At 39.0% G+C, this 24,670-nt stretch overlaps 1 protein-coding gene across 4 annotated transcripts in view; it reads left to right on the top strand.

Moving 5' to 3' along the window:
- LOC119659929 (E3 ubiquitin-protein ligase TRIM33) overlaps positions 1-24,670 on the top strand; it is an 83,375-nt gene that overhangs the window by 32,582 nt on the left and 26,123 nt on the right. For 3 of the 4 annotated variants that reach the window (XM_038068267.1, XM_038068266.1, XM_038068265.1), the window contains exon 2: positions 16,799-17,095. In XM_038068267.1, coding sequence (XP_037924195.1) covers positions 16,799-17,095 — 297 coding nt within the window. Of the gene's footprint in view, positions 1-16,798; positions 17,096-22,852; positions 22,910-24,670 lie in introns of those variants that run through there. The other variant, XM_038068268.1, reaches the window with a different exon arrangement.

The following is a 24,670-nucleotide window of genomic DNA, read 5'->3' as shown; positions in this document are numbered from 1 at the left end:
CCAATAACTTTCTTCTATGTGCAGAACGATGGCAAAATGTGCGCTGGGCAATCTTGCTGTGCTGTGTATTCCGCGCAGACGAGGAACCACCTTATCGAGATACGTGATTTACTGCTCCAAGTCGTCTTTATGCGGACAGTACACGCGTACAAGAGCCCACCTTAGTTGAGATATATAGAGCTTCACTTATTTGTGAGATGCGTATCAATTTTGGCAACCTCCATCTTGGTCGACCGCGTAGCAATGATCATCCGTATGCCTGCAGGCAAGTGCAAGATTCCTGCAACATCGCGCATATGTGGGCCGAGGTTGCGCACGACTGGAACAATTCAATTGTAGCAGTCTGGGCGACATAGCACTTAGTGGCCGGCACTAATCACCTTTGCGGTGTAGATAGGACAAAACATCGACCGTAGCATATGCCCGGCTGGAAGTCCCTAGGGCGCACAGTTTCGGCGGTGCATCTTATTGCTGCAGGAAGATGTCACTTTGGCCACTCTGCAAAAAAAACATGTGCACACATGGTCCATGGTCGAGATCGAGGCATCTAAATCATCTAGACATCCAGACAGATCTAAAGCATGCGACCTAATCCTATAGCTGAACCATTTTACGTACATTCCATTCGCTCATTGGATGTCAGATTGTCTCTACGACAGCATCGCTGACTGCCGCAGGCCCTGACCGTATTGGACAACTGATGACCATCGCCTCTGTCTTGAACCGTTCGAAGGACATCTGTTTCGCAAAGTAGTTCTCGTGGATCTGGTGATTCATCCGCATTGATGCAACACAGCCAAAGCAGGAGCTAGGGGAGGATGCCTTTTAAATTCCGAAAAAGACAATCATTTTCACTACAATCAAAGGAGCTACTGTAATCTCAACACTAAGATAACGTTGAGAGTGCCTAATATCGATGTTCTCCCTGTGGCTTTATACGGAAGTAGCACACGGAAAATGACAGCTTCTGAACGGGACTTAATTGACTTTTATGATTACGTACTACTTTAGCGTAGGTGTCAGATATTTTTATCGTAGGTGTCAGATACTTATCCATCCATTAGACAGACTACGTGGGAATAGATACAAGAAACATTTACAAAACTCATTGGAAACCCACTTGCTTACTTTGATAGTGAGCCTGTCGCACAGGGGCTTAACGGTCAAGCAAATAAAATAGATGTTGGAGGCATGGTGAACATGTTAAATTCCAAATGAAGGTTTTCAGCAACTTCTGTGTTTTTCACCTGACGCAACGATGACGTTTGACACGTAGATTTATTGAAGGCGCTCTTAAGGAGCAGTTTAGTAGGTTCAAAGTCCGTGCTTCGAATTGCTTTCCTCAACTGATCCCCAGCATTCATAATAGATATTTCTTATCACCACATTTCAATCTGCTATTCATTAAATGACATCAACTACAAATGTTGCCAAATTTCGTAATAATTTCACTGCCATAATCAAGCTTTCATATTTTCTGCTCTAATGACAGATAATTGATTTTAAGGGTATAATTCGTTGTTCTCATAATCATGGATCTATTATTATCTCCAACTGGTTGCACGCATCTGAATATGATGATGTGCCCGTAATTGAGTGTGATTATCTGAAATTAGATAATTGGCATTTGACAAAATCCTGCCATAGCAAAATTGAAGATAAAAAAAAGGAAAATTTGTGTTGAAGATAAGAGTCGACCGGAAATTCAATTTCAACTTCCTGGATGCGCTCCCTTTGAATCTGGGGTTTTTTATCAAAAAGCTTATCAGTTTCGACCCAGACGAGGCATTCATAATTCATTTCCGGTTTGGATTTTTTTTTCATCTGGGCATATGGCAAAAATATGTGGCTGTTCTATATTCATATCTATTTTAAGTGGGTGGATCATGCTGGATTTGGATGATTGTTTCCCTTCGAAACACAAAGTATCTTCTAGAAGATTTGCAAAAAGTTGTTATCCGTCAGGATAATGTGGGATGAATGACTACATCCCCTTTGCAAAGTAACAAATGGATATTACGATTGGTAAGTGGACCCTCTAAATTGAGATAGATGAATACTTTATCAATATATGATAGATATGTCAAATTAGATCTACAATTTTATGTCTTCTGAGCGCCCTTAGCAACATCTCACTTTCCCTGGCTTTCATTATTTGCCTGTTTTTTGTGTAGTTACAGAGTTTCAGTGTGAACTTTGATCGATATGTGGTTCATTTCGGTTTTATATTGCTGATAAGAGCAAAATGTAAATAATGAATTTTCTTTGCTATAAAAAACGTATGTCATCAAAATTCAAGTTGCGGTCATGGTTTTTCGTTCGTATGGAAAAGGTAATGTACTTTCTTCCTATGAAGTTCTAGGAAATTGAATATTGCTTTATTTTCCCAAATATTATGAATGCGTAAGAGGAGAGTAATCAGGAAATCCATACTGCTTCAGTTTTACTCCGGAAATGATTCCTTCTCGTTTCAGTGAAATTGACTGGTTTCTCGCCGGTAAGCATTTGTAATCAAGTAAATGTTTACAATCGGAACATAATATTTGATTATAGGATGAGTTTTTCGTTTTGTAAATCGATTCTGAGTCACTTGGACCAAATATCTACAAAGAAAAACTAAATTTAGATTCGCTACTGCAATGAAAAAACCCAGGGCATAGTGTACTCCTGCATTAATTTCTTCTTTTTAGTGTCAGAAAAGCAGATGTCAAGCATATCATATCTCCACGTCCTTAGTTACCAACCTTTATCACCATGTTCTGCATTATTTTTAGGAGCTGACTTTTCCAACGTATAAGAAAATGTGATAAATTTGATAATTTGTCTAGCTTTTTTGAATTATTTAATCAGTTATCGCCCATCAGCTTCAACGTCGCAATCTCAAAATGCAGCTCCATTAAATTAGTTCGATATGATACGAAGGACTAGTAAAATTTAAAATAAAAATACAACCGTGGTTTTTCCCATCCTACATATTCTCCCAATTTTGCTCTTTCCTAGAGCCTTTAAAAAGAAATTGAAAGCTTTTTTTTATCAATAATGTCATAAATATTATTATTGACAGCAGAAATATTTTGTTCTCATAACGATAATTGATAAATAGGATGTCATAAATTGTTGATAAAGTATATCTTATCTTTCAAAGGTTCAGACAGTATCAGTTACAAGCCTGCGGTATCTTATCAGTAGGCACTCTTGACATTTATAAATAAGTTTGCTAATGAATCCTCATAATGACGAGGATAGCAGTTACTAAAGATTGATGGGTGTAAACTACTTTTTTAAAATTAAATTTATCACACTCGAGTTATTATTTAAATAGTTTATTCGGATCTGAGTCCTTTTTTGCGTCGATAAAGGTTTCATTGGGATCCCTTTACCACCTCAAGTAACGAAAGGCGGTAACAGATGTTATTTGGTGGAGCAACATCTGAAGGAATTAGTACCTATCAGCTAATAACATAAGCTATTTTTCGAATTTTTGAAAAATGGGTACATATTCTGCCTACATATGAGAAGCCCACTTACAAATGTAGAATGAAAGAGGGAATATATTCATCTTTTCCAATGCCTATCACTGTGTATCATCATTCAACTCATCATCCCAAAGATTTTTAGTCAAACTGAACTTCAAAGCGTATACAGAACCTAATTTCCACTGATTCGAACTAAGTATTTATTCTCAATAGCATCCCAATCATAGTCATAGCCACATGAAGCGAGTGTTTGGTATCACATTCGCAAGTTTACAGGCTCCACCCCTGACTCGCCTCAATCATCCCGTCATTTACTTTGTAATTACTTTTCCTCAGTCGATATTTCCTGACTAGGTACATCCTGTCTCACATTTTCTATAATCCCCCTCTTTATCTTTTCCTTAGTCGAATATCTCATTGGCAATCTTGACGCCAAAGTTAGTATCGGTCCTGAAAGCCTTCCTACCCTGTTTATGCTAAAAACCAAACGATGTATTTTTCTCCCTCTCTGCATAACAAGAGCTACGAAAGTGGTCACTTCTCTAATCTGAGAATAGATTCTCTCTCTTAAGACTGGTGATCATAAACAAACTCTTTATTTTATTACCATTCTACGCTCGTCTCATGAATGCTTGATCGAGTTAATGTCTTGGCATTGAGCTGCCCATGGCATTACCGATACATTCACCTACTCCAAATAACGACGTATAATAGCGGCAGTGTGCGGTTTTGCGTTATCTTTCATAAAAACAACAAGCTTTTACTGATGACTCTCCGAAAAGGCATGATGCGTGCTTGTAGGATCTTTTCGAAAAAGTGTTGTGTAGTGGGTAAACGTGATTTGCGGCCGCTACTTGGCCGGGTGATGAAGACCAAATTCGTTGCCACTTCCAATGTCACGCCTCCTTAGAAGATACAGAGTCTGCTGCCAAGATATACCTGCTTTGAGATAGAGAAAAGGGTAAATCGTCTCATCCTGCAAGCTTGGCGGTTGGCTTCTGTCAATTTTGGACCATTTGCACAACTGTAGTCTGTCAAGTACCCTTCAGGTAGATGTCTCTCGAACTTTTTGAAAATGTTGTGCCAGTTAAGCTGCATTCTGATGCCGATTTTTTTACTGAGGTGGTGACGACATAACGATCATCCCATTGAGATGAAGTGCGTTTTCGCCCAGATCCAAGTCGCCTTGTGTAGACTCCAGTTGGTCAATATCTGTGATACACACGCCGAACGAAGTACCGACTTAAATTCAGATGTCGAGTAATTTCACTATGATTTTCACCAGGTTCAATGAATACAACAATCTGCGCAGTTTGATGGCATGTTGACACCATTCTCCGGTTTTCACTGACGGTGGAATCGATACACTAATGTACAAGCTAAACCCAAATATGCAAATGATAACACTATTCCTGAAAAATATCCTTTTATACCTAAGTAAGACACGCAAGAACTGTCACTTGAATTGAGCGATTGATGGGCGTGGCTTTTGTTTGATATTATTGTAAGGTTGTTGATGCTCAATTGCCTATGTTTATAAACCTCTGAAAGCCTACCCTGTATATGCAAAGTATTTTCAGAACAGATCCAATAAAGCAAATATTAATATTGAGGGAGTGTGTTTATCTTCACTCCTGTTTCAAAATGTTTGAGAGATATCCTATAATCAAAAAGTACTGGGAATTACTAAATAAAACAAAAGTTGTTTGAGGCAATACACGTGTGCTAGAGTTTAACCCACTCATCCATAGCTGCGTTTCATTAAGCGAGCCCTTGTCGGTGAATGCAGCTCCATTAGCTAGCGAGCTTTTCATCCGTGCTTCCAAATGGACCGCGCTTAAAGTCATTGCTGTCAAGGCATGTTCAAAATGCTCTAGCGAACTTAATTGCAGCAGCAAGTTTCGAGTTGAGATTCCCTGAAAATACAATCATTTCTATGATTTCGTTTCTTCCAGAACAACATTTTTTTCCACTGTCAAATTGACACTTCGACCACGACGACTTACCAGTAGAGATGAATCGTCATCAGCCAAGTGCGATCGAAAAAAATGATGCCACGAGTCGCAATCGCGGCTTCACGCACTCACCAAATGGACGGCTTCTTAGAATGCGAGCTTCGCGAGCGCAACCTGGCTTCCCGCTTTGACTCTGTGCAACCCTCCTTGGCACTTTGCAACCCCCTCTTTCATAGCATTCTCGAGTCCATTGCTTCTTGATCTCTTCCTTGCCTGTCTGAATTACTCCACATAAAGCCTTCCTCAGTATGTGCGTATTCTCTTGAAACTTTGTACTGGCTTCATAGATTGCCTCGTCTTTACCCTCATCACTTGCCGCAGGGCTTCGTATAGCACGCGCAACGCCAAAATTTTAGAAGTGTTTTTCTCGGAGTTCGAACTTTATTTCCACTCCCTGATTACAAGGCTACATCTGTACTGCAACGCATTAAAGTTTCATCCGCTAGATTCCGCTTAAAGATAAAGTATGAATATACTTGAACTTTAAGCGTAGACTAACTTCACTTTTTCTCCTCCTTCCGGGGACAATGTCTAATTGGCTTATTACATCCTTGCCTTGCTTCGATTTTCTGCACTTATCGCGATGTATTCCTTTACTTTCTTCTGCATATTAGACGAATTTTCAACAAATCTTGATCGACTGGGAGCCTTTTTGTAGTGAGGAGTACTGTCTGTTCATTTCTCTATGGAAAACGAGGCACATCTCCCTTTTCCTTGTTGATATTCTTCCATATCCTATGTCATAATTAAGAAAACTGCTTCATTTTCATTATCATCATGTTTATGCTATGCAAATGATAAGCCTACCGCACAATACTAAGCCGAATGCAAACATCCATGACTAACCGCCCTCCCGCCAGTATTTCTCGGCAGTCTATTCCTTTTTCTTCGATAGAGCCTCATGTCATGTTTGAGCTATTGCGTGCAGTAGGCAAATTTCCAACGCAAGTAAATACAGCTTGTCGAGGTCTTTGTTCAGATTCGTGACATTTAAATCAGTATGGATCGCATTACCCCAGACATGAGAAATGTTGAGATGAGTTCATCTGCCGATGTGGGCCCACAATTATCTATATGATTCACAGTGTTGATACCATACCTCCCAAGACTGTGGCAGTTGTAAGGAAAAGCAAGCGAAGTGGAATCATATGCAGCGGTCTTTAATAATCAGATCCAGACAGAATTTCCAAAAATTGGCATTTCACTTGAGGTCACCAAAGAGCAATTTCCATAGTGTCTGTTTTTGGCCCTAGTTAGGGAATATTGTGAGAAATTTGAGATGAATCGGAGCGAACCTAAGGAAGATACAGCGGTTTAAGCAACCACGTCTCATACATGACTCAACGTCGTCTCGTCGTTCGAATGGCAAAAGCTGTAGCTGCTAATGAATTTTGATTTGTTCAAACACACGTATAGTGCTCTCCGCAAGAATTTTTTGGATGCCATCAAACCTATCTGTGAAGATTTGAGCAATGATGCTTTCGTGGGGCGATCAGTGAGAGTTCGAACCAACTTATTTGAAAAATCTCACCAAGGAATGGAACCTCTGTCATCGTTGAGATTGCGTTAGCACATACGGATTCCGTTGTTGGGACTAATCTTCCGAGATTTAACATAGGCATTGAGCCTATACCATGTGGAGTTAGTAGTTGATAAGAAGTGTGAGTAGGCTCCAATCTTTACAGTAGTCAGTGGATTGCTCACTGTATGCTGTTTGGCGAAGGACTGCCAAGAATGGTACCTCGTTTCGTCTCTCGTCCCCATATCCGGGAATCTTGAGGAGAGGGATTGAGCCAGTATTCTAAACTGTTCAATTCATCCCTGTACAGAGTCATTAGTTTGGAGGATGTAAAAGCCAACTATAAAATTTTGATGGTGGTCCAACTATGAATCGAAACGACTAAGTTTCATTGGAAATACGTGTTGCTTCTCAGTCGTCAACAATCTTCTTATATCGATAGTATCTTTGTCTGAAACATTTTGGCGTTTTCTTAAAGACTGTAGTTCGAATATATATTTTTTTTTCAAGAAAACTGTCACTTCAAATCCACAGCTAATTTTTTTTTGTCAGTGAAAAATATAGTGTCATATTCATGCAGCAATTCGCTGATCTTTCAATCGCCCTTGGGTGCAAATAGCGCAGAAAAATTTTTCTTGAATTACAGCTTTAGTATATCGTAATCCGTTCAAAGTGTGTGAAAAAAAAACCCTTTCCACGTCTCTTGGCTTTAGTTCGTATGGTATTCAATTTCCTTCCTTTTTGATCATTCCCAATGCTTCTAAATGTACGGAAATAGCTGATTGGGATATTCCTAATGACTCCGCAGATTCTTCTTGCGTTTGGGACGAATTTTCATCCAATGGTCCTTCCAATTCGATACTTTAAATTTTTCTGCCATCTTCGACGTCAAAATCGTTGTTTTTTAAAATGTCGAAACCAGAGTCCCTCCATAAACTTCACACAACAATTGGTAACTTCCGGCGTTTCGATGCCACAAAGTTTGACATGTTTGAAGCACAAAAATATATGTTTTCTACACTACAACCAAATGGCTTCATACTGGAGTTCTGAAGTCTGATGATGACGCTTCGTCATGAAGTTGATTACAGTATGCGGTATGCGGTACTTGATGCGGTTTGATAACAGGAACGCCAATTTTTGTAAAATCCCTAAAATGTTCGAATCCCGGTCTTGGTCATGAGCGTTGTGATTGTCTAAATGGCATAGTATAGTGGACCTGCTAAGATGTTAGAGTTAAGGTTGTTCCTTTTAATAAATGCAAAAGGAGATATTCAGTGATGAGATTTATCCTTTACTGACTGCAGAACTCTTTTGGTGGTGGCTTAGTCTCTTTCAGCAATATATGTAAATGTCATAAAATACGATTCGGTGATATAACACTTCCGCGTAAATATTGCAGATATCGAAGTATGATCCCGAAAATTTACAAGAAAACTTTTCTCGTGCCGGTAATAGCTTCCGGAAAACCAAATTCACTAGAATTACTTTACGTTGCCTAGAGTTCGTCAATCTCCACTAGATTTTCGGTAAAGCCTGGTGATATTTTCATATTGTGAATTGTGTTTGTTCAAAGAACTTGAAGATTGCCATAGTTATTTTCGTATTCAATGTGTAAATGTCATTATAGTGGCTTAGTTTTTAATTTACGACTATATGTCCTTTGTCTACGCTAGCTTAGCGGCCTAAAAGTGTCTGGCAAATTTCCAAAGGAACGTTTTTCTAGAGAGAGAGAGGAGAAACAACGAATAATCCATTATTCTAAAAAGGCACGCTCGCCGCTGATTATCAGATATGAACTCTCGTGACTAACACTCACTGAAAAAGTAATTTTGTTAATCGTGAAGCACAGGTCTTTCTCAAAAAATTTTTCATTGAAAAAGTATTTTCTTTTGCATCGGAAGTTTCAGGATTGTGATTACGGTTTGCCCAGCCTTCAGAAAAACGTTTGTGTCTCTTGTGTTCGCACGTTTGAGAAAGAGTTTTATCCTGGTTTGATGGACGTTTGAAAGTGTCATTCTTTGCGTCGCCAAAACAGTTTAAGGATCCTCTGATCGTTGATTGCTCTGTGTTAGTATCAATTGAATATCCCTTAAATTAGCCATGTGTTGGGTAGTGGTACCGGGAGATTTAGACGAAATTTTTGGAAGTAACAATCATTGCCTTCTTCGCGTAGTTGTGGCTAGACTTTACTCATGGATTACGGGAATTTTTTTTTCCTTGCAGATATCCTTTCTGTCTCAATTTATCATCACATCATTCATGTGTGTGATTTCTTTCACACTTCTGCGTGAAGCTGTTACTTTCATTAATATATTTTACATAGCTCCCGAAGCAGGGGAATTTTTGTTCTTTTTTTTCCAGAAAATTTTTAAATAGCCTCGGGATTTTTCCAAATTTCCAAACCTAACAATTGCGTGGTCGATTTCTGATTAATCATAATGTGCTTTCCTGAAACACAAAATGCAAGCCACACGCGGTGGACTAGAAATTGTTTTTTTTATTTAAAATTCAAAAATAATCTTATTGCGTGCAAGACGATTGATTGTTGTCGTACTCCTACCAAATTTTATTGGAATAGGTTCGGTTTTTTTTTATTAAATTGCTTGCGACTAAAACAGGAATCAAATCGATCTGAATGTCATAGGAAGTATGATAGTAGACATCTCATTAAATCACTATTTATATTCCGGACGGAAGGCTTGATATTGTTTTTAGAGCTACAACGACAACTTAGAAGAAAGAGATCTCTTACATGAATTCAATCAATCAAATCAAATCGGAAATTTGTAAAAAAAAAGAGAATTGATATTTCCGAATGAGAATCAAATTTGATAACCTCCTGCGCTAAACAACCATTAATCTGTATTGAAAGCAATAGCAGAACGTTGTAATTAATTGACCTATTCCAAGACAAATCTATTGCAGAATTATCGTTATCGTATTGAAAGTCTGGGGAAAAACTTTTCACTTCCATAACATCTTTCCAGATTCACCGAAATGGATTGTGATAATAAATCCCCAGAGTTTTTCAAGTGAAATTAATCTTCGTTTGTGGTTTCAAATTACGTTCATCTTTGATAGCATGTTTCCTGAATGCAAAGTTGTTATCAAAATTAGATTAAAGATTTGAAGAATTGTAGCAGATGAATTTCGTGACTTCCTTGTCTGGGACACAATGACCTCCCATTGGATAGGACAACAAATATAAAATAAATGTTGCCTTTTCTATCTTGACCTCAGATGTGACCGAATTCGGACTATCTCGTCCTTGTATCTAAGTGAATTGTCTCCAAAGGAAAAAACTATAATAGAATCAATCAACAATTCGCTTAAAATGTGAAAATCGATGATCAAAATAAATTGGTTTCTGTTGGGAGTATGTACATATTGTATCATTATTTTTCATTTATATCAAATCAAGGACGCTTCAGATATGTCACTTTGCAGATTATCTCAGATGCCTTCCACAATATTACAATAGATGAGGAATTCTTCTTCACTCCAGAGTTGCTTCTTCTCTAAGCAGCATCAATCAATTTTGATTAATATCTCATTTTCAATTTATCGTGTCAGGGCTAAAATCAAAATTGATTTAATTAAAATGTTTAATTAAATCAATTTAAAGATATCGTTTCAGCTATCAGATAAATTCCAGCAGAATTTCTTTATTTTCACACAATGCGCTGCTGGTACATTTTACCTTGCGAAAAATGGAGGTTTACCCTAAATGTTCACTCCTTTCTATTTTTCCTTGTGCCATCGAGCACGGTCCACTGAAATGCGCTTCCTTTCCGTTGTCACTTCCGCCTTCTGATCAACTCCTTCACGGGTAACTAGCCTCTGCGCCGATGACGTTCTTTGTTCGAAATTGTATCATACACCCTACCTAGATGACACTTCGCAGGTGTTGACGAAAGCTTGGGGCTTTTAAGTAAGAGGCGAAGGGGGTGACTTGCTATGTGTATTCCCGAGTAGTATAAAGTTTTTATGTCTCGAAATCATCATATACCTGCAGGAATCCTCCTGTGTAGTGTACTTGGTGCCGTGTGCTTCTTTATTTTTCACTTCAGACCGGGCAACAGACTATAGCATGACAACCTTGACTTTTATCAATATCCTTCAATTCTGGAAACGAGCAACATGTAATTTTCCATTGAGTCCTCTCAACTATTTCGGGGTTTCCCAGGAGGTCGTTTATCTTCTAATTTGCCTGCAAGTAGTTGCATATCGCCTGTTCGCTCCTTTATTGAGTATAGGGCCTCCAACCAGTATCAGGTGCTAACGAGACTGCACTCCAGTTTCATTATTATGACATTTGATGCTGTATAATTGATAGCAGCGGAATAGCATGAATATGAACACAAAAATCGAAAATGACCGGGATTCGAACCCGAGGTAACAAGATCAGGAATCTGGGGCTCAATCAACTAGACAATTCCTACCATCATATGGACGGGTGGCGGCTTTTAATTCATCCTGTAATAAGTGCAACTCACTACTGTATCACATTCGCCATATGCCCTCTACCCTAATTGGGCATAAGATTTTCCTTAAGACTCGGTTCGAAGTTTTGCTCTTCGATTTACACTGTTAACAAATTGCGTTGCGCATACACTGTTAAACAAATTGCGTTGCGCAATAATATGGACGTGTTTAATATGTTGCGCAAACTATTTGATGAGATGAAACATTCTTGAAATCTCTTGCACAATGTAAAAATTAACACCCTTTGTAGTTGGTGACGACCATTACCCTGCCAATAACCTTATTTATGATACGAAAATAGCCTCTTTTCGAGACACCATAACCTTCCATCAGGAATTAGCCGATACAATTCTTCAACGGTATTAGGAAGGGGGAGCATCTTCCTCCTAAGTATCCTCTTTTTCCTTCCCCTTTCGGAAGTAGGGCTGGCAAATTAAATTTTACCATGATGATATGAAAGTAATCCCCATTTGAGGCGCCATAGTTTTTAAGGAGAGGAGATTGCCGCGATTTTTCGACAGAATTTGATAGAGAGGGTCTCCTGTTTCTCCTCTTATACTCTCCTTGACCCTTGCGGGCATTAAACCCTAACGTTTGGCATGAAAATACTTCCATTTTGAAGAACAATGGCGTTTTAAGGGGGCTATCGCCATAATTATTTAAAGGAATCAGGAATTTATACATATCTTCGCCATTCTGTCTCCCTCGCGGGGGTTGCAAATTCAAACTTGACCATGATTATATAAAATAATTTTGAGGGGCCATAGCTTCTTAACTGGGGTGATCACCCATTACCTTTTATCAGTTTTGAGGATGAGGTACCTCCTTCTCCATAAACTTTCCGCACCCTTCGAGGATGGGGTTGAAAATTCAACCTTTACTATAATTTTTCCTAGTGTTTGGCCGGCAATTTCTGTTTCAAATTTTAAAGCTTCGTATATAAATCCAGATAAAAGATATCGTGAAGCCGCAAAGAACATTTGCTTAGGAAATATTTCATACTTTTTTTGTGTGCCTTGTTCATATATGGTATATGTGCAGGCATCATTTGCTAAAGATCTCGAAAGTATTTGGGTAATGAGTCTAATTAGCTGGAATTCCATTTTCCACCTCCCTAGTATTCGCCATTGTTATTTGTCGAGAAGGTCGACTACTACTGGCAGCACTATAGTTAGTATACAACAAATGATTTCCCTTTATAATTCTTGCAGAAGAGTGTATCACCTATTTTAGAGGTACAACAAATGACAAATGTATTTATTTGCTGGTATAGTTTCGTCAGACCAAACAGTGTTTATTAACGCAGGAAGCTTGGTTACCGTCTTCATTCTTTGTATTTGCATTTAGCAGCTCCGCAGGTATTGCATCCACATCTGACGCTTCGTTGTTTCTGCGTGTTTTAAGTGCATCTTTGATTTATTCGAGTACAAGTGGTAGCACAAACGCTTGTACAGCCTCTGCTCTTTCGAAATGTGGAAATTATGTTGTGGCATTGGATAGCTCTTCGTCAAACTATTCATTCCTTTTGCGCCGATGTTCGTGCCCGCTATGTGAATAGTATGCTGGTCCTAGGCCCAGGTAAAAGAGGAAGTTTTGAGGTAACCTACTAAGTAATATTCTCAGTAATACCAGTGATGAAGGAAAGTGAGAAACAAAGCAGAGGTGGGCGCTCTGCTTAGTTATAATAAATCCAACATACCGCATCCTACCTGATAACACCCCTTCGTCAAGTGGATATAAAGCAATTGATCCTTCAATCCGACCTCCACTAAAAAATCAAACAATATGTACCGAAACACGGGATAAATTGCTTCGAACAGGATCGATACGACGAAAACTGACTACACTCCTGGATCACTAAACATGTCTGGTGCTGTCAAACACTCAAGTCAGTAAGTACAAGCTTAGGGTTCTAGCAGTCCAGGAATCGGATTGGAGTGGTTGTGAGATTATCGACAGCATTTCGCGTAAAATCATGAGTTTGAAGTCGCTTTCATCATGGATAGGGACTTTAAAGCGAATGTTATCAAATTGGAACGTATACCCAAAAAATTGTGTGCGCTTCGCATCAAAGAAAAGTTTTTTTGATGTAGGGCTTGTCAACATAGATATCCCAAACCAATAAAAAGATAGCGAAGTTAAAGAGCAATTTTATGATAATCTGGACTCATTGCCTCAGAATGATGCCAAGATATTGCTCGACGATTTCAATGTCAGCGTTCAGAGCGAGGATAGAAATCGAGGAACGACCGGACTTTGAAAAACCTAATTATGAAATCGACATGCTTTCCACGCAAGCCCCTTCACAAAAGGACATGGGGGTCTCTAGATGGTATAACTTAGAACCAGATAGACCACGTTCTCATTACCAAAAGGTGGTGATGAGTCTAACTACTATACGGTAAAAAGTGCTTACAGATGCCGAATCGCAAAGACCCGCAGAATAAAAACCAATCCACTTCGAAAATTTGAAGTTGAAAAACTAAAAAAAAATGATTCAATAGCGGAATATTCCAAGGCAAAATTGGAATACGTGGAATGGCTAGATCCTATTCTCCAGAATTGCAAGAAGAAGCCTGTAGATGACACCTGGTATGACCTAAAAGGCGCTGTTAAAACAACAGCGGAAAATTTGATTAGATATGCATCCCCACTACGGAGAAATTATTGGTTTGCTGATGAAAACTGGAAAGGGCTTAATAATAAAGGCGAGGCTTGCAGACGACAATAGAGCGAAACAAAGGGATGAAGAGACAAAACTACGAAAATCTTCGACGAGCAGGCAATGAAATATTATGGATATTAAGGCAAAAGAAGCGAAAACATTTTGATGAGGGATTAAAGAAAATTGTCGACAATATTGTGAGCAAGAACACAAGCATTCCTACAAAGAAGTCAAGAGCATGGATTTTGGATATCAATGCAAAATCTTCCTTTGTAAAAACAAGAACGGGCCAATCGGTGGGGGCGAAAGTGAAACACGTGAGAGAGAGGCGACTCGTTTTCAAGAACTCCTCAAGCTAAATGTCAAAAAATGAACAAGACGCTCGGCTTAGATGACATCCTCATTAAATCAGGAGGGCTATGGACAATGAAAACCATCCATATTTGGGTTCAAGCAAGAGTGGTCAAAAAGTGTGGTATGCCCTATCTACTAAGAAGATGACAATTTGACATGTGCCAACTGCAGAGGTCCTAAAAATTTTTCACAAAAATTTTAGAGAGAAGAATTAGACTATACGTCAATAAGATGATTAGTGAATACTAAGGAGGTTTTCGGATTGACAATTGGCCAGCTATTTACGGTCAAACACATGCAGGTGTTATCAAAATGCTTGAAATTCAACATTAACGTCCATCAAATCAACAAAACACATCGGAGAAACGAATCAACACCTTCGAAAAGAGGGTGTTGAGCAGAATAATAGCAGTTAAATGAGAGAACGACCACTGGCGAATCAGATACAACCCTGAGTTGTATAAAATATTTAATGACCCTGGAGTTTCCAAAATAATCAAACTTTGAAAGCAGTAACGGGTTGGTCACGTTCAACGTATACACTTGGATACCTAAAGGGATATTCGAATGCAGAACAGACGGAAGAAGGTTGTTGGGCAAACCCTGAAAGCGCTGGGCAGATTCTATTGACGAAGACAGCGCATCACTTCTGGAATATCGAAATTGGTGGACGCGGTCTTTGGATCGAGGCTATTGGAAGAAGGACATCCTGAAGTCCAAGGCCCCAAAAAGAGGCTGTAGGGCCTCGACGATGGCCTTTTCTGCCGTAGTTTTGATTGCGTCTATCAGCTGCTTCCACTCCACATCAATGCTTCCTGGTGTCGGTTCAAGGATTCTAGATACACTTCGCTTCTTAAGGGTATATGTTGAACTTGGTTAAACCCTCATCCCATCTACCCCCCTTGTTCTCTTGTGGATGGTATGATGAAGGGAGCAAATCAACGGAATTGTCATGTTTCTGTTGCAAGGAATTCTATGAATCTTTTCGTCTCGTTATTTATATCGTGGAGACTGGGACCTCCCAGTAGTTGCAGCCTTTTTCCGTTTTTTACGTTAAAGTTGCCAAGTATTATCCTCACGTCGTTCGAGCCACTGTAGAATTTATCTTCTACTGAATCGTCCTTGTTTTCCGTTGGAACATATACGCTAATTAATCAAATGTTAAAAAATTTAGTTTTACTCGAAATAAACGGATTCTTTCATTTATTGATCCGAGGTCTCTGATTTATGAAGAGTACCAGTTCCGAAGAGGAAGCACACATTCCAGGTTTCATATTCGTTAGTTTTTTTCTATTGCCGAAGTCGTTTTATTTCCTATCCGAGGCTCAGATTTGGGCTTCAAAGCAACTGTTTGCTGCGAACAGATTTTTAGCCTCTTACACAACCCTCAACTTGCAGGTTCCACTGGTTCATCTCGTGGTGCTTTTCTGCTTTAAATTGTCCAGAGGTTACCAACATAACGCTGAGAATAAACCAAGCATAGAAGTTGTCAAAAAATTTTGTAATTGTAATTATTATGTCATGGCAGATTATTGCAGAGTGCCAGAAGCCATCTCTGAGGTGGGAATATGCAAGGGATCATATGACTAATAAGGGAAGGAAGGTGCTTACATCCATTCCCAAACAAAGTAGCCCAAGTTGTTCCTAATTCGCCTTTCCGTCCTTAATTTCTACCATAATCCATATCCGGCTCCTTTTATTAGAGTGAAACTAGTGGGGCGAGAACTCACGACAACATTTGATACATTTTTGATACGAATTGTTTTCTGAAGTTAGATTAATACGCGTTCGTATGAGACCCATATGAACTGCATAAACCATTTTTTTAATCTGTTCAGTTATTTACTTTTTTCGAGTTACAACGATCCAATTTTTCTTGTGGTTATAGTCTCTCAGGACGACAAAATAACATGACCTAACCAAACCGCACTATATATTACTTTCCAACCACATTTCAAATTCAGCATCTGTTGCAGTTGGCGTCCAATTTACCGAGATTTTTTCATCACAAAGATGTATCATGGAAAATGTCGCTTGTGGCTGGAGTCTTTTATCCTTGAAGCATAAATTAATTATTATTGTGATGCTAAGTGAATAAGTTTATCGACAGTACCCCACTTAAGCTTAAATGAAGGGAACCTTTTTCGAGGTCCCTGTGTTCTCTTAGATGTTAATAGTGCCACCATTCCTGTGTTTAATAACACTGGAAACAATTAGCCTTCCAGTTTGCTATCGTTTGATATTATTTTTTATTAATTTGGATTTTCCATTTCCTTTTCAGGTTGATGAAACTACCACCCCTGGCGAGCCAATTTCAACAAAATGTGTTTGGTGCATGCAAGTACTTACAGCAAACGATCGTCCAAAATTGCTGGAATGTCTTCATGTTGCATGCTCACAATGTGTCACAACAAAATTCAGCGAATTAGACCGAACAATGCCACCCTTAATACATTGCCCAGTTTGTAATATGGCCAGTCAAAATGAATTCATAATTGATAATCATTTTCTTATGGAACAAAGTAATGCAAACGAGGAAGGACAAGGTTCAACTGATGGTGATCCTAAGACAAATTCTGTAAGTATGATTTTTTCTGGATTTTATTGTAAAGGAAATAATTGCCGAAAAGTATTTTAATTGGAATTTCTGAATGGTATACCTTACGTTTATCCAAAGAATATGAGCACATTAATTCATAGTATGAATCTACAGAATTTTAACTGTTATATCGATTTCGGCTTTTTGTATCAGGTTTCAGAACTTTGATTAATTTTTAAGGATATGGAAGAAAAAGAATGATTTGAGGGACTCTAATAGGGCTTCTTATGAAGCCAATAAAGTCAAAAGGATAAAAAACATGAAAAATGGTCGTATTTAGATTTATAAAGGTATCGGATGAAAATACTGAAAAAGGGTTTCGAAAAATCGATTGGTGGTCTATCTTTTCTGTTTGTCTCTTTTGGGGGAAACATGTCAGAATAATATTCGGTGCAAATATTTAAGAGCCGTCGTGTTGCGAATGAATGTGCATAGAAGATAATAGTTGCGATGATAACAAAAAGGAAATGAAAATATTGGTAGGGGGACGGGGGGACTTTTTTATGCACAGACCGTATAAGTGCGAAGTAATAGATTCCTTATAGAAATACAGATTTTTTTAAGGAGGTAGAAACCTTCAAAAATTCTGTCCTGGACACGCCAGAGACTGGAATTTTTACTCATTAAAATCACTCCTGACCGGCGGAAAAACCATTAACAAGGTCTCTTTCCTTCTATCCGCGGCGTTCGTAATCTTGCCCTCCTGGCTTCTTCTACTTTTTCCATTTTTGCCTGAATTGCTGCGATCATTGAGTTCACATCCCAATCCTTCTGGCATGCTAACGTTTCCCGAACAAAATTTTCCGGTGATAGCATTTCATCTAGAGTTTTCTCTAGGTTTCTCCTTTCTTTTGCTGTATGTTGGGCCCTTCGGGATCCCATCACAATTCGCATACTCAAGTGAGGTGTCCAATCTAAATCTGTAGAGATGCTGGCGACATCCTTCATGGTCTGTGAGAGACTGGGCTAGATTATATTTGATCTCCACTTCCGTCTTTTCCTCCGCAAGTGCCAGTCCAGCGCTCTCTAGCCAAGCCTTAACAGCACTGAATGAACTCAGCATCTTCTAGATGCTCTGCGACCACAATCAGCGCTATGTCGTCGGTGTAACCCACCCCGCGGTCGCTTCCGTAACCAGAATATTAAATACATTATTTTACATGGTAATGGTCTTAGTACAGGGCCTTGTATGACACTCGTCCATCATCATCATACCAACGCGTCCGTTCTTACAAGTAATTAACAGTAGAAGCGAGATAGGTGAGCACGCCAGTCGCCGCCAGAGGTTTTCATATAAGGTTTCAATTGGCCGAATTGAATGCATTCCTCATGTCCAGAGTTACCACCACGCAGTATGTGCTGATACTACCCTTTCTGCGAATTGCAGCTAAGCCATTAAATTAGTATGGTATCAATGGGGCATTGCCTGCCTATCCTATCCAAGATTTTCTGCAGCCCGTCTCTTGTGACTGCCGGAATCGGTGTCACATTCAAAGGTCGCTAGAATATGTCAGTGCCCTTGTTAGGAAAGAAAGCCTTCGATAATTTTTGACAAGAAGTTAGGAAACGGGATATTCAGAGGTGAACGGCCTCTGGATAACCCCATCACGATTCTATACGCGCTCCCCCATGGGCATATGTCCATCTCTGAGCAGGGCTCCTTAAAACAGTCCTCCTTGCTCAGCTGGATAGCTAGCTTGAGATTCTTACGTGCTCCCTCGTAGAGATGCTCCTTTTTCCCTGATCGATTCTACCTACTGCCCTCTGAGCCTCTCGTCTGGCAGTAGCAAGTCGATCGAAGGCTGGCCAGTTCACGGTTCCACCAGTAGTTGAATCTTCTATTAGGAAATTAGCATCTCGTAAGCGTCGATGCGCCATATGCTTTGGAAACGCATTGCGTTATGTGAAAAACTCTATCCGCAGGGTTGATGCCTTGTTAGACTGATCTAGCCTCATCGCCTTGCATGTTTGCTCATCCATCGCTTTTGTAGCCCATCCTGATGTTCTTTCTGATTTTGGCTTTCGGCGTGCGGATCTCTTGTTATGCGGCTTCTACCATAGTTCAACGGTGATTGTCTGGTGGTCGCTGTACGCAAAGTCCATCCTAAGTTGCCAGGACATATTATGTGCCAGCGCATTCCTGACAAAAGTCTCGATATGTATTCGCTTTACCTTCTTTGGTCAATAGTATATTTAACTGGGCAAAAGCTTCTAATGAATTACGCCCTCTTGCGATATTCTCTTTACTCCCCTACTTGAGGGCCCACGCATTAGAGTCTTCGGCAATCGCGTTTCGTCCCCTTGCGTCGTGAACAAGATTGTTTAGGAGGTTTTCAAATTCAGATAATACACCACTTATTTTTGCCCTTTTGGCATTAGTGGCTTGACTCATGTTATATTGTATGCCTTGGCGACCACACGCCCATATTGCCGCTCTGCTAGTCGAATCTGTAACCTATACACTACCTTCAAGGTTTCTGTAGGGTTTAAATATGATGCCAATCTCCATCTCAGGTTCGTAGCTGGTCTGTGCAAGCAAATCCTGAGCGGCTCTGCAATGGTTGAGGTTTATCCTAATTTTTGTTGCATTTGACGCCTCCCTTAATTTCTGGTATTTACCATTTTCAGCAATATGCTAGTTGTCCCGTCCCTCCTTTTCTTCGTATAAACTACATTTTGGGTCCTTATTGCACTATATACCGATCAATGCTTCTAGTGGGTATCTTCGTCAAATGTTCAAACATAAGGCATTCGAAGCACCTCTTTAATAAGATCTGTTCTCTTAGACGGCAAACAACTCATCCAATTCGAACTTTTCTTACGGCCAACAACGTCCATGCTGCTTCCACAGATAGTCGCATTGTATCCGTTTGAGCTTCGACATAGCATTTCTCAGATTCACGACGAATTCTTCTCCGAATTCCTCTAACTTGAACTATTGCTTCAAGGTAGTGAAGATTTCTTCTCTAGATGTTATCCATTCAGATCCTTGCACTGTTTATAGGTCTCATGTTTCTGAATACGTGCCGCGAAATTGTCCCAAAGCGAGTTTATATTTGATCACGTAAGTCAGCAGTCGTTCCCACACTGGATTGAGATCTTGGCTTCAACGGATTTTGCTGACATTTGACATTGATGGTTGTGAAATTTGGTGTCAATTGGGTCGCCTGGGACGCTCTTAGGACAGCAGGTTTAATTTTTTCCTTAGGTCTTCTTTCTTCTTCCTGCCGTCTATTATAAAGCACCCTGATGACTGATGATCATAAATTCGGACAGGTCAACTATTTTAGTTCCAAGCTGCATGAAAGACAACTCTTTCGCATGCATCAACACCAAGAAGAGGTTATGGAATCGAGGCAATCGGATCGCCCTTACCAAAAATTCTAGATAATTTGTGTCCTCAAGGAACCTTGTCCGGATAGCTGAGTGGTTAGAGCACAAGGCTGTTGTACGGAAGGTCGCGGTTCAAATCTCGCTGGTGGCAGAGGGATTTGTATCGTGATTTGACGTCGGATACCAGTCGACTCAGCTGTGAATGAGTACCTGAGTCAAATCAGGGTAATAATCTCGGGCGAGCGCAATGCTGACCACATTGTCTCCTACAGTCTACTGTAGTGTACCGTTACGGTCTTGAATGAAGTGCTCTAACACACTTCAAGGCCCTGATCCAATATGGATTGTTGTGCCAACGATTATTATTATTATTATTAAAGAACCTTCTTTATGGAATTTTCAAAAGTGGATTGGACGGATTTTAATAGGATAGACTTGCTTAGTAATTTGAGGACGGTAACGGCCTTGAAAATGTAAGTGCTCGGTTGTGGCCGTAGAATTGATTTCATAACAATCTAATGTTTATTTTCCGAAATGGATTTGATGTTTGGAAAAACAAGATTGGAATATAGGAGAAAAATTTTGAGATGAAATCAATGTGAAAGTTACGTAATTTGATTTGGATTTGTGTTGAAGGTGTTATGTGTGTTGTGTTAAGGCGGACATGGAAAGTTATTGCTTATATTGATGAAGTTTTAATTTCGCCTACAGCAATCTGCAATTGCACTAATACAGCTGGAACAACTATGTCTGAAATAGTTAGGAATGGAAGTTTACAGACCGATATATAAATGACACTAAAAATATTGTTTACAATTGACTAGGAATGACTAGTAGGAAGTATTAATGGTAATGGTCAAGTTAATTGGAGACGATAATGTGAAATTATACAGGGTGTCCAGTTGACGATGGTAAACATTTTAATGGTGGATAACACCATTTGTTTGGGGAAAAGTGGTCCATGAAAAGGGATAGAGTGGATAGATGGTCTCCACGCTGTTCTGAATTCTTATCACAATTGTATAAGCTAATAAACCGATGTTAATTTTGAATCAGAAGTGCAGAGTATGAATATTATTCGTTAAATGGAAGGAAATCTTTTCTAATGGACTGCTATCTTTAGCAGCATCAACAGCTTCAACAAAACCGTAAAAAAGGAAAAATTGCCTAGCAGTGCAAAAAAAAGAAAGAACTATGATCAGCCAGCCAGGAAGCTACTTGGTATCTTTATTTAATTTGAATCTGCTTACCTGCTTTTCCAAATCTTTGAGTGTTATTTATCTATATTATTCATCAACGGCGCAACAACCGGTATCCGGTCTAGGCCTGCCTTAATAAGGAACTTCAGACATCCTGGTTTTGCGTCGAGGTCCACCAATTCGATATCCCTAAAAGCTGTCTGGCGTCCTGGCCTACGCCATCGGTCCATCTTAAGCAGGGTTTATCTATATTAGTTGACCAAATGAGTACTATCTCCATTAATATAGTGTTCATGGGATGATGTTGTCATTAATTTTAAGTTCTCTACGCTCACCAGTCATGCAGAATGCAAATCTCTAGGGGTGACAAAGATGAGAAAAATCGAAGACAGTATACAGTTTTGTCAAACTATTGTTTTGAATTACATTTTCTTTCGAAATTCGATGTTTCGAACCGCCTATAATAGCAGTTGGGAACTTCTCGAAGATATCCTTACATGAAACGATCCCACAAAAATTATTTCTGTAATTGAAAACAGTTTTTAAAATGAAGGAAGAGTAGCAAGTTGAGAGAAGATATCAATTCAATGCATTATATAATATTATATGTGAAGTATATTGATATAGATAGAACAGGACATAAAATATCTTTTTCTGCAGTTTCTACAATTTGATGTATATTTTAATCAGATTTACTTTAGTAAACAGTATTGTGTTTGATGAGTTCTTGATTTGGCAGTTCGTTAAATTTGAAATGAAATCATTGAAATGTATTCTCATTATTGTTAAACGGGGTTTTCGCAGTTACTAAACATGCAATATTCTGGCAGAAGACGTTCTTTTCAATTATTTTGACGTTATATAATATATTGCTTCGATAAGTTCGAAAGTGAAAGCAAAGGATTTCATGATTTTGTCAAAGTAAGTCATCTGAAGATTCTTGCTTCGATTAACCTTCTAACGATATAATAACCCAAGAAGCCATTCAATTAATAGACTGTGAATGTCAATTGTATTCATGGCATACTTTTTACACTAGTAAGCATTGAATATTATCAGTTGACACCTATCGGTTGTAAATATTTGTTATTGTTTTATGCATTGGACATTTATTTAAAACCTATTAAGTTTTGATTTTATATTAAATGTAGGCCGTATTTAATGTATTATGTCTCACCATTTTTTTTTACTATTAGCCTGAGTGTTATTATATGAATTGATGGCGCCCAAGCCAAGAGGACAACAGCTATGCGACTCTAAGGTTTTGTTTACATTTTTCACTTTTACCTATTTATTTTTCGATGGCTAAGTTATATATTATTCTAATCCTATTGATATAAACCCCATGCTAAATCCGTGGAAAAATAAGGATATAAAGCGTGTATCATTTTCAAAAAATCTTTTGATGCTGAAATGTGGATCAATCAATCGTTTTTGGATGACAGTTCTGCCCCCAATTTCCAGCGCTCTCTGATTTTACAAACTTTAGAAGCTAAGTAGCAAAGGAGGGATTGTATCGGTCAATAATCTTTTTAAGGTTTTGTTTGTAAAACAAAACCTTATTAAAATCGGTTTACTGTCTGTCTGTCTGTCTGTCTGTCCGTCCTTCACACGCATTTTTCTCGGAGACGGTTATAGCGATTGACACCAAATTTGGTAGAAAGGTAGGAACTGTGAACGCTCACGCATATAGTGAGCTACATCCTTTTACGATGAATTTAAGGGGGGATCCCCATACATGCAAAAGGGGGGTGAAAATTTTTTTTCCATCAAATATAGTCATGTGGGGTATCAAATTAAAGGTCTCGGTTAGTACTTTTCGAAACTGGTCTTAGTTTTGACTTTTGTTGAGAAGGTGGGGAGTGCGGGGGGTTTAAAGTGGTCATTTTTTTAACGAACCCATTCTCAGGAACTACCCAGCCGAAAAATCTGGAAAAAAATAGGGGGCTGCCACTATATGGTGCCTAGGCTCCGAAATACCCTCCATATCGATACCTGTTCAAATAAAGTTAATTTTTAGTAATTGACAGGAAAACCCCCCCCCCCCCCCCCCCCCCTTAAGTTCACCCTGGAATCACAAAATTTTGCAGCAATGTAGGCTACAGTATAGATCATGATTCTGCCAAATTTGGTGAAAATCGCACTATTACTAACAAAGTTATACTAGGTCAAATCTGTAGCTCCTCTGCAAATTCAAGTCTATGAATGTCAACATCACTTGAAAGTGGCTATTTTCACATAATATATGCATATGTTACGTGCTACATGCTAATGGAACAAATGCACACCCAAATCTCTTTATAAAAGAAATACACAAAACCTTTCATACCTGAAGCGTCTAGCTTCCGGTTTCCCGACTTGTTTAAGGTTTTGTGTAAAACAAAAACCTTATTAAAATCGGTTCACTGTCTGTCTTTTTAAGGTTTTGTGTGAAAAAAAAACCTTATTAGAACCGAGACGGTGTCTGTCTGTCTGTCACACCCGATTTATTCGGAAGCGGCTAGATCGATTGTCACGAAAATTGGTGAGAGTCTGTAATCTGGTGTTCCCTTTATATGCAGTAAGTGTCGCCATCTTGTGTTAAGTTTAAGGTGGGGCTCCCCATACATGTGAATGGAGGGTGCAAATTTTTTCTCACAGAATGTAGCCATCAAATGAAAGGTCTCATTTAGTACTTTTCGAAACTGGTTCAATATTTGATATTGGGTGAAACATAGGGGAGTGAGGGCTCAAAATATGACCCCCAAAAAGTGTAACAGGTCTCGTTCTCAGAATCTATCCAACCGAAAAATCTGAAAAAAATCACAGTGATGCATCTCTACGAAATCTAGGCCTCAAAATATATCCGGTTCCGATATCTGCACAAATAAAGTTAATAATAGTATATTTCCATATTTTAGAAATTTACCCGGCACGCCTCTTATGTTCATCCCAGAAGTACAAAATTTACCATGCGTGTAATGAAGAACATAATGCACAGTTTGGTCAAGTTTGAAGAAAATCGAACTATTATTAACAAAGT

Source organism: Hermetia illucens, chromosome 6 (assembly GCF_905115235.1).
Source record: "Hermetia illucens chromosome 6, iHerIll2.2.curated.20191125, whole genome shotgun sequence".
Taxonomy (NCBI): Eukaryota; Metazoa; Arthropoda; class Insecta; order Diptera; family Stratiomyidae; genus Hermetia; species Hermetia illucens.
This window is presented reverse-complemented; position numbering and strand designations above follow the sequence as displayed.